The 11,124-nt window shown below is 49.8% G+C and overlaps 1 protein-coding gene across 5 annotated transcripts in view; it reads right to left on the reverse strand.

Moving 5' to 3' along the window:
- Positions 1-11,124, reverse strand: part of TMEM87B (transmembrane protein 87B) — a 130,093-nt gene that overhangs the window by 11,782 nt on the left and 107,187 nt on the right. For 2 of the 5 annotated variants that reach the window (XM_024744053.1, XM_024744057.1), the window contains 4 exons: positions 9,592-9,729; positions 8,446-8,583; positions 7,588-7,726; positions 2,766-6,194 (listed from right to left, as the gene is read on the reverse strand). In XM_024744053.1, the coding sequence (XP_024599821.1) occupies positions 5,822-6,194; positions 7,588-7,726; positions 8,446-8,583; positions 9,592-9,729 (788 nt within the window). In that variant the 3' untranslated portion in view covers positions 2,766-5,821. Of the gene's footprint in view, positions 1-2,765; positions 6,195-7,587; positions 7,727-8,445; positions 8,584-9,591; positions 9,730-11,124 lie in introns of those variants that run through there. The other 3 variants (XM_024744054.1, XM_024744058.1, XM_024744055.1) reach the window with 2 other exon arrangements.

The raw sequence follows: 11,124 nt of genomic DNA on the forward strand, positions 1-11,124 counted from the left end.
CCAGGAGGTCGGCAGGGGCCAGCGCACTCGGGGCTCTGGGATTTGGGGTTGCCCACTAAGGTCCGGCTGCACTCAGGGAAACAGTGATCAGGACTGAACATGGAGTGTGTTGAATTTCCGCGTGGCCAAGTAACTCTGCAGAGATACATCTGTCCCGTAGGCAGACTCCAGACCACTGTAAAGCCAGCATTGGAGTGAGAAAGACCCCTTAGAGGATGGTGCCCTTTCTCCAGCTTCCAAGGCCCAGTCCCCAACCAAGTTTGGCACTGTCTGCCAGCTGAAGGCAGGAAGGGAGGAATGAGTACATAGCTCATCTTAGCCCACAGGACTCTGGCAAGGGGTGAGGAACAAAACAAACTCTCCCTGTGATGGAACTTGATGGCTTGGGTGGGGAGGACAGATGAGTCTAAGAAACAGAGATCTTTATCTCCAGCACCATGTGTGACCACTTGGCCAACTGTAAAGGGAAGGAAGGCGAGATATTGTCCAAGTGCCACCACATGACGGTTGTGAATCCTGGCTCAGGTCAGCAAGGTATACATACCATGGAGCCTGTTTTTCCTCTAAAAAGTATATCTAAAGAGCTTCCTGGAGGTTAAGAACTAGATGGAGAAAATCTGATTTTTCATTTGGAGGTGGTGGTGAGACTCAGAAAATTCTGTCAGCCCAAACCCAGTTTTCACCAAGTCATACTCTCCTGTGTGCATGTCAGCTGACCTTCCCATGGCTTTGCTGATGCTGGATTTTGTTGGAAATGCTCCTTGTGAGAGTGAGTATACCAGGAGATGGCTTGCATGTCCCACTAGAGTTCCCTAGTAAGAACCATTTCAATGCCAGCTCCTCCATGAACTGGTCCCAGCCCAGCCCTTCCCTCAACCTCTGAGCTTGGTGAACCTGCAGCACCGTGCATGGGGACTTTAACTCTGTTTCTCCCATTGTCCCTGGTGAGATATGTGAAGATCTTATCTCCCAGCCTGAGTATAAACCCTGCCTTACGCAGGGATCATCTGTTTGCAAAGAACACCCAAAAGGGCTGTCTGATGAAACCCACAGGTCAGAAGCCAGATTTCCGGAGGCACTGGAGCCCTAAGCAGGAAAGCAGGAGTGGCACGGTTAGAACACGGCCCTAAAATCCTTTGAAACCTCTCAGTTCAACTCAACTCCGTGAGGTCACGGGCCCATGTCCACTTCCCTTGACCCAGTGGCTGCTTGTGACTGTGTCAGCCAACAGTGTGGCGGAGGTGACCCTGTGTGACTTCCGAGGCTGGGGCATAAAGGCCATGCAGCTTCTACCTTGTTTTCTGGGACAGGCACTCTAAGAGCCCTGAGCCGCCATGTCAGAAGTCTGCCTACTCTGAGGCCACCATGCTCTGAGAAAGCCAACCCACAAGGAGAGTCCAAGGATAGTTTTCCCGTTGTCAATGCTAGTCTCCGAGTCATCCCAGCCCAGGCCAGACATGCAAGTGAGTGAATGACCCCTTCAGGTAAGCGCAGCCCCCAGCCAAGGAGTCTTCCCAGCTGAGGGAGGCACAGACATTGTGGAGTAAATATAAACCACCCCACTGTGCTCTGTCTGAATTCCTGACCCACAGAATTTATGAGCATGTTAAAGTCATTGTTTTAAGCTGCTCAGTTTGGGGATGTGTTATACAGCGGTAATAACCAGAACACAGAACTAGGCTCCCTCCCTGCAAGTTTCCTTTCTGCCCACGTAGCGTCGTCGTCCTCTCTGTGTAGGTGAGCCCAAGGTGGTCATCCCAGGCCTCGCTTTACATCACGACTTCCTTCAGACCCTTGAGATTCTGAGTCCTAGTTCCAAACACCAGGAAATGAAATCAGATTGTCACCACACACGACCACAGTGCTTGCAACACCTAGGCTACGTGGATGATGTATGTACGTATACTTACACATACAGTTAGTATATACTGACCACCCTCTTTTGCTGCCTTTATTTTCATAGCACTCATCTCTCTTTGAAATCACACACTTTTCTTGTGTATATGTATTATCTTCTCGCTTGCTATAGTGTAAGGGTACCATGAGGTCAGGGTCTCTGTCCATCTTCTCATCCATTGTATTCTGAACAACTAAAACAGTGCCTGGAACGCTGTAGACATCCAGGAATATTTATGCAGCTTATAAACACCTACAGATTTTCATTGTTCAAGGTAAAAGTAGAAGTCCACTTTTCTCCCCCTGCAGTGTGAGCTTGGTGAAAGCTGAGTCAGTGGCTGGTGGACCCACTCAAGGCTGACCGTGTCTCTCCTTGGAGCACATGCTCAGATGCCCAATGAACCAAGCAGTGACCATGACCATGCAGTTTATTGTGACCACGCAGTGATATTCTGTTTTCGGCTTATTTTCCTTTTAGTTTGCTAGTGTTGTAAGTATGACATTTTAAAAATAAGATGATTTTCTAAAGCCTAGCTAACTTTCCATCCCTCGGGAGCCTGTGATCCAGTTGGCTTGTCCCTCTTGTCTTCCTAGTGAATGTTGATTGCTACTCAGAAGTCCAGGACAGGTGGGTGGGCTAGCTGTGGAATAGCCCTCCATTCAGGCTTCTCCGTCCTTCCAAAGCAGAGTTTGGTGGATGCACAGATGTGAGAACTGGGGACACCACTGGGGCCTTCTTTGGTTTTAGGGACACAAACTTTCATACACTGTTCGTGGGGATAGAAAGTAGTATAATCCTTATGGAGGAAAAATTGGCCCTAGAGATAGAGAGGCAAAAATGCAAAAAGGCAAGTGCATATTGTTGCAGTATTTTAATAGCAAAGGACCGGAAACAACCCAAATGTCAGTCAAGGGTGACTGGTTGAATAAACAATGGTATGTCCTCATAATGGAGCATTTTATAGGAGAACATTCTATCTGGTTCTATGGGATAATATTCAATATATTGTTAAGGAAAAAAAGCAAGATCAAGGAAAGTGTGAAATGAATTAGTATGCTATCATTTATCATGTGTTTATGTGTTTTGAAATGGAAGGGTAAAATGGAAAAAATTTGATTATCTATGGTAGAAGGAGGACGTAGGGTGGAGGGGACTGGGTTAGTATATAGACTTCTCTGATTACAGCTCATTTTGTGAATTTGACTTTGGAACCATGTAAACAGTTTACACAATTCCTTTTAAAAATTAAAATAAAAAAGCAATCTCTAAAAATTTAAGCAAAACAAAGCAAAGAACCATAACCCTGATTCAAGCTTGGGGCATAACCACAGAGAGAGGAACCATTCCGAGTTATTTGATTGTTACGTCCCTAATAGCATAAACCCTAAGGACGAAAGGAACTGAGAAAGAAAAATCTTAACTGTTTTTAGTAATTTTTGGATGATAATTTTGTTATCATTGCATTGTTATTCTGAGGATTTAAAACAATGTGTAATTATTTTGGTGATTTTGAGAAGGAGGTCTTCAGAATGAGAGAGAGAAGAGCAGATGTAAGATCAATGAGGTTACATGAAAAACCCTGTACTCCTGAGCTGGGTTGGAAGTATCAGTATAAACTCATGTAGTGTTTCTTCTTAAAACAAAATGAATAGTACTTATTTCCTAGCTCTTTCCACTAAAACCAAGAAACAATGATCAAACCACTACCAATGAGCCCTCCTTACACTCAGATTTTGATCTCTAATGACCATTCCCCACTGAAAGGAACCAGGGATCCCTGGGTAAAAAAATCGATAACTTCAGGGCTGGAGCATATACAAGATGAGCTTGAAACGTCTTGTCATACAAGGTAACTACAAAACTCTTATTAGAGACCACTAGGGTCGTGTCAAAAAGAATCAGCCAACTTGAAGCAGTTCACAAGAGCCAAAGAGGACAATCTGAGTGACAGGAAAGATAAGAACTGCAATGGATTGAAACGTACATATCAAATACGTTTAAACCATGAGTTCATAATGTAATGTAACGTTTCCAGTAAGAAAACAGCTCTCCCTGGACACCCTGGAAAGATGCCAGGGAACCACCTTGGAAACTGACAAAGGGGAAGAAGTAAAAAATTTATCCAGTCTTTCCTGTACAAACCAAACCTCAGGGCAACCAAATAACTGATGAAAGGAAGTTTCTCCTTATAAGGTATGCCAGCTAATAAACGAAGAAACAGTAGCACTAGAATATTATTTGCAACCCCTAAAGAAGTAGCGGGATCTATGGAATAATCATCAATAGTTGTTAACATCAGAAAAGAGAGGCAACTAGAGATGATATGGCTCCCCCTGGAAGAACCTATCACCACCAATAAAGTGGTCTTGCGAAAATAAACCTAACTGGAGTCTGATTGAATTTCTAGATATAACTACTGATATATAAGAAATAAATAGGACAGAGGACCATGTTAAAAGACACTACAGACAACGTAAAGCAATTATACTCCAATAAAGATGTTAAAAAAAAGAAGACACTACAGAGACAGACTCAGGAAAACCCAGACTGTGAGAAATTCTATAGGACAAAGGACCTTCTAACAAGGACAAAGGAGGCTTCTTCCAACAAGCCTCCAGGTTATCTCACTATATTCTAAAGCGTGAGAACCACCGCTACAGATTAGAGATTTAAGAAGTGAATCAACAAATTACAGAGCATGGACCTAATTCAAACAAAAAAATCACGAGCCACTCAGAAACTTGAACAATGACTAAATATTTGAAGGTATTAAGGAATTATTGCTGATTTTTTAGGTGTGATTGATATTGAGGTTATGCTTTTTTAAAGTTCTTATGGTTTAGAGAGAATGCTGAAATATTTACGGATGAAAGGATGTGAGGTCCAGGATCTGCTTCAAAATCATCGTGGGGTGGGGTGAGAGCAGAGATGAAGCAAGATTGGCCGTGAGTTGATTGTTGAAGCTGGTGATTTGGATGTGGGGTTCATTCTATTGTCTGTACTTCGGTATATGTTTGCAGTGCTACCTTATAAAAAGTTTTAGAAGCCCCTTGCCAAATAACATGAAACTGTATCCCTTGGAAAGGGCTGTGTTTTCTTATTCATTTATCCCAGTGGGTCCAGCCTAGACTGGAAGAGGACCAGGTACCCCCTCGTAGGAGGAACTGGGCTAGCTCACGGTCAGGGACAGGCTGGGTGGGCAGGGATGAGCCACAGACTTTACTTCTTCAGTTATAATAGCAGGTTATGTTTTGAGATATGATTTCTCGAAAGGGAATTAATTCAGGCAAAATCTACACGTGAACATTGGTTCCTTGATCTGGATGAATCTGCACTGGGGTCCAGGCCCTGCCACGGCCCTCTGATGAGAAGGCTGGCAGGCGTGTCACAGAGGGGAATGCAGACAAGAACGTGCTGGGTCGTGGAAGGGAACCCTGCCCCCCCATCCCATGCCACGTGCACAGGGGCATGATTTGACCCTCAGCATGACCAGAACTACTTTGTAACAAGGCTTGACTATAACAATACAGGAGGCTGGACAGTCATCTCAGACACATGCCGTAAGCTCTTCCCTCCCTAGCTAGTTCAGGCTCACAATGCCACTCAACACAGCATTTTGAAAAGCTGCCAATTCCTCTGTAAAAAAACAAACAAACAAACAAAAACCAATTTGCGAAAGTGCATAACCTAAGGCGAGGGCCTTAAAGCAGAAAAACGTGTGATGGCAGTAGCTTGGGTTTGGGGGCTGCGCTTTGGTGCCACTTCCTGGGACAGAGTGCAGCGCTGCCCTAGGAACGTGGGGGACAGGCAGATGGGCGGTGGGCTGGGTGGGGAGAGATGTCGGTCGCAGTCAACGCCCGCAGCTGAGTCTTTGAGGAAGAGAAATGAGCCCAGATTGCTGCACACCGTGACCGCATGGCACCCTCAGAAGTCATAAGGGGACACAAAGATGGTGACCTTGGACACGTGGTTGGCCTGGAAGGAGCGGTCCAGGTATTCGGACATGTCAACATCCACCTCCAGTGTCTGAGGTCCCTCCAGGGTCTGGACCAGGATCAGCTCCCCCGTCTGGCGGTCCGAGCGCTGCATTACAAAGTGGCCGCGGCTATTCCCACCCATGATCCCAAACCGCAGGCTGTTGGGTCCAGGCCGGCCGGGGGCCGAGGCCGTGGCCACGCGGAAGAGCGTGATGGGCGTCTTCAGGTTGGAGGGCAGAGAGAGGTAATGGAAGGAGATGGTCTTGGGCATGTGACGGCAGGGCCTGCTGTCCATGGGGCAGGGGTTCCGTTCACACTGGCTGGAGCAGAGAGGCAAAATGTAGGGAGCCGTCAGCCTTGGGGGAAGTCAGGAGGGGCCGCTCTGACCGGGCTTGTCTGCCCACCCGCCCTCCTGCAGAGGCCACCAGAGTGACCCAGCCCCGGGTCCCGCGCCACAGGAGCTCCAGGGCCACGGGCCAGTGAGTGTGGCTGGCGTCAGGCCTGGCCATGACTCACCTGTATACGTATGTCCGGGTGTGCATACATGTTTATATATGCCATTACTACCGTTTTTACAGAAGAATAAAGCCGGGGAAGATTAAATAACGGTGCTGGCATTCGAAGCAGGTGCCCCTTCTACACGTGCTGAGACCCCAGCAGTTGGCTGGCAACATCCTGGAATGTGGTTCTCCACATGTGGTGGGCTTTCTAAACACCCAGTGTCTGTTCTTTTTTTTTGGGGGGGGGTTGCGCCCCAGGGCTTTTGGGATCTTAGCTCCCTGACCAGGGATCAAACCCGGGTCACGGTAGTGAAAGCGCCAAGTCCTAACCACTGGACCACCAGGGAGTTCCCCCACTGTTCACTCTTAAAGCAGGACACCCTGTCTTCCTCAGGCATGTGGAGCCAGGGGTGGTGTGGGGGTGCTTTGATAGTTTTCTGCCTTGTCCAGCGCAAGAGACAGATGCTATTTAGCGATTTGGGTGACTCAGATCGTCACCGTTAAGGAGGTCAAATAGCCCTTCCAGATGTTAATCGGGGATGTCCCCAAAGGCTCTGACGTACAGGTCTCTCTGTCCCTTCACTACGTGACAGTCCCAGTGCACAGCTGCCACTCTTCAGCGCCACCGACTCTCTTGCTGCCTCTCATCTGCTTTGGCCTTAAAAGCAGTTCAGGCAGCTAAACGAGTGAGGTCAGTGCATTCTAAAGACAATCTAAGGCTCCTGTGACCTCTTTCTCGGAAGAAAACGTGTACTTTGTGATAGCTGCAGTTATTCTCCTTAAAAGCCTGTCTCCCACCTTTCGAAAAAAAAAAAAGTCTGTTAGGTGCTGAGGTTACTAGAAATCGAACTTCCTAGTAGCAGTGGAAAAGCAGAGTATACAGTTACCATGTGAACACAGGAAGTGATCCTCTCCTGAACCTGTGTAACACACACCTGCCTCCTGGCCGCCTCACCATGGCCCTCTTCCCTCCAGTGACCTCCCTGTCAGCAGGGGAGCGCTCAGAACATCATTCTTAAGTGCGCGGTGCATTCAATGCAGCCTCTAAAGGGAGATGGGAGCTCTGAGAAGCCAGACTCCCAGCTCCATGCCTTTCATCAGACATAACTGTACCTTCTCCCAAGAACGCAGAAGGAAGAATGCAGCCCAGCCCCCAGGAGGCCTGGGTGAGGGATGTACGTGCTCAGCCATGGGTGGCCCTGGCTATACTCACAACGGAGAGGTCTTCACGTAGCTCACGTTGCCGCTGCCCTCGGGGCACTCGGGGCTGACGCACTGGAAGCCGCCACCCGTGTTGATGCACACGGTACCCCGGGGGCACACGTGCTGCGGGCTCACACACTCATCGACATCTGAAACACCGGACACCCAGTGAGGGTGAAGATTCCCCCGACACCCCCTCCATCACTGACGGGACTACATGAATGGCCCGACAGGCACTGGAATGAGATGCTCCACACGCAGTGAACTTTCCAAATACCCAATGCTGATTCTTAAAACTGGAAGCCCGGTCGTCCTTAACCATTTGAAATCCAGATCTGGTGGAAGTGCTGGGGAACTCCCCTCCCTGGATCCCAGCCTCCCCCCGCCATGACAGGTTACAGAGGTGCTGGAGGGCACGGACGAGTGTTACTGGTCACAACACTTCTCTCAGACCTGCCTCCTCAGCCAGAGGGCCCAGGAGTCTGCCCTCCATGGCTCATATCATGCCCTTTATATGTTCTCTGCTCCCTTCACACGTGAGTTCCCGGGCTGGAGGCTGGGTTTCTTCCCAGCCTCCGCATAATCCTACGTGGGCCTTCGTGAATACTTGTGGGATGGATGGATGGATGGATGGATGGATGGATGGATGGATGATGGGTGATGGCTGTCTGGATGCTTTCTCCCTCTAGTCCCAGGTGACCCACTCCTCTGAGCCCCGCAGTGGAGCCCCACTAGGACGTCACTGGGGAGCTGCCTGTTCTCTCAGGTTCCACGTCAGCCCATGGAGGAGCCCTCTGCCCTCTCCTCCTCCCCCAGTAGTTCAGAGCCACAGTCTGGGACCACCTGCCTCTGCCACGGCCTCACTCACCCTCACAGCTCTTGCCATCGGCCAGGGTCCGGTATCCGCTAGGGCAGGCACAGCGGTAGGAGCCGGGGGTGTTCACGCAGGCATGCATGCAGAGCCGGGAGCGCCCCTCCTGTCCGTAGAGCTCGCATTCATTCACATCTGCGGACAGAAATGCCCAGTATGACTCCCGGAACCACCAGGCGGGCGGCCACTAACAGTGACCCAGGATGGCTGCTGTGTCACCATCTCTGGCAGCTGTGGCTAACTGGCTGGGTGGGGTGTGGCCACCAAGCCCTATCCCCGTCAGAGCATGCAGGAGTGCTCCCCTTTCTCCCAAGCCAAGGACCCCGAGGGCTGAAGGGAGGAGTCGGGGGTCTGATGTGGTCGACCTTAGGCCAGCTCCTCTAAGGCTGATGCCTACCTGGGGAGACCCTGCAGAGGCTGTCAAGTCAGGCCCAGCAGCCCAGGGAGGAAGGCGTGGGGCTGCAGACCCAGACTCCCACCCTGGTTCCCAGCCCCACCTTAACCCTCCTCATCTTTAGGAGCGGTGTAAGAGGTTTCTGCTGCTCTAAAATGAGGCTGTTAGCACCAAACGGCCAGTTCTTAGGTTTGAACCAATGGTTTGAGTTGTTTTCAGAAGGAACTTCAGTAATCGGGAGAGATTTGCACAAGTGGGCCAGTCAGTAAAGCTAAGGCGAGAAGGGACCAGAGAATGAGCCCAGGCCCCTGCACAGCTCCGGGGGGCGGAGTGCGGGGAGCGAGGGTCTGTCTACGGTCACAGCGACTCTAGCTCCTCCCTGCCACCTGCCCTGCGATCCCAGCCAAGAGGGAGCGGATAAGGGGCCTGAAGCCTCTCCTAGACGAGTGTGCGTGACTGGGGGGAGACCGGGGACCCCTGGCTGCTTTCTCTACAGTCCGGCTTTCTTAGGACCGCCCCTGATGTCTCCGCACTAGCTGTGTCCTAGCAGCCATCTGCGCCACACTTACCTAAGACGCAAGGTGGGCGGGCCTTTCTGAGACCACGCCCAGGAAGCCGCTCGCCCGTGCGCCCCCGGCCCCTGGACGGGGGCGGGGAGCGTCCGGGGGGCGCTGCAGGTTGGAGCCCCTCTCCCCGCAACCCCAGCGTCCCCCGCTCCGCCTCCCTCCCCGGGCCGAGCCCGCGCCTACCCTGGCAGACGCTGTCCCCGGCGGCGCCGCTCAGGTGGAATCCGGCCTCGCAGCTGCAGTGCTGCGTCCGCTCCACCTGCGCGCATCGCGGCGCGCGGCTGAAGGCAGGGTCCCCCGCCTCGCTGCCTTCGAGGGCGACTGCGGGGAGAAGACACCCTTAGGGCCGCGCCCGGCGCACCTGGGCCTGACCTTGGAGGAGCCCCGAGATCGGGGCGTGGCCCCTTCTCAGAGCTTACTCTGGAGTATAGGGAAAGGAAAGGCACGGAATTAACCGAAACCCAGCCGTCGGTCCAGGGCCCACCGGAAGGGGCGAAGGACAGGGGACGCACCCGAATAGAACGACGCACGAAAAGCAGGCCACACAACTGCACCCTGAGAACCACCGTGACGTTAAATCCGCGTTTCACTTACAAAGGCTTAAAACACCAAAATTCTAGCCGTGATCACTGTAGTTTAAAACTATGAAGCTTATCGAAATAATGCCATTTGCAGCCACACGGACGGACCTCGATATTGTCATACTGAGTGAAGTAAGTCAGACACCGAGAGACAAATATCATATGGTATCGCTTATATGTGGAATCTAAAATAAGGGTGCAAATGAACTTATTTACAAAACAAATAGAGTGACAGATGTAGAAAACAAACTTCTGGTTACCAAGGGGGTACGAGGGAGGGATAAACTGGGAGATTGGGATTAACATATACACACTACTGTATATAAAATAGATAACTAATAAGGACCTACTGTATAGCACAGGAAACTCTACTCAATACTCTGTAATGGCCTATATGGGGAAAGAATCTAAAAAAGAGTGGATATATGTATATGTATAACTGATTCAGTTTGCTGTACAGCAGAAACTAACACACATTGTAAATCAACTATACTCCAGTAAAAATTAAAAAAAAAAAAAACTATGGAGCTTAAAACACGACTTCTTTTAAAGGGTTCTTTTTTGTATTTTTAAAATACTTTCCTAAAGTGTCTAAGCTTTTTGTTTGTTGTAACTAAGGACATAAATCAGTTTTCTTATCAGAAAAAAAGTGTTCGTTTTTGAAAGTTTTCAAAGGATTGAGAGCTCTCATATGGTCAGAAGAGACTGCAGAGGAATCGGTGGTAAATGTAATGTGACGCACAAGAGGACTCTTCCTGTATGATCCCACTTACGTGAGGTTCTTCGTGGTCAGATTCATCCAGACAGACAATAGGATGGTTGTTGGGGGAAGGGAGGGGAGGAGTTACTGTTTCACGGGCACAGAGTTTCAGTTTTGCAAGATGAAAAGAGTTCTGGAGGTGGATGGTGGTGATGGTAGCACACAACATTTAAACCTGACCTTGAGCTGGGTCCAATGCAAGGATATCAAGTATTGACAAAGCTTGTGCTCTCTGGACACCAACTCCTACCCCAAAGAGTTCTGGAGGTGGATGGTGGTGATGGTAGCACACAACATTTAAACCTGACCTTGAGCTGGGTCCAATGCAAGGATATCAAGTATTGACAAAGCTTGTGCTCTCTGGACACCAACTCC

This window comes from Neophocaena asiaeorientalis, unplaced genomic scaffold, assembly GCF_003031525.2.
Source record: "Neophocaena asiaeorientalis asiaeorientalis breed wild unplaced genomic scaffold, Neophocaena_asiaeorientalis_V1.1 scaffold114, whole genome shotgun sequence".
NCBI lineage: Eukaryota > Metazoa > Chordata > Mammalia > Artiodactyla > Phocoenidae > Neophocaena > Neophocaena asiaeorientalis.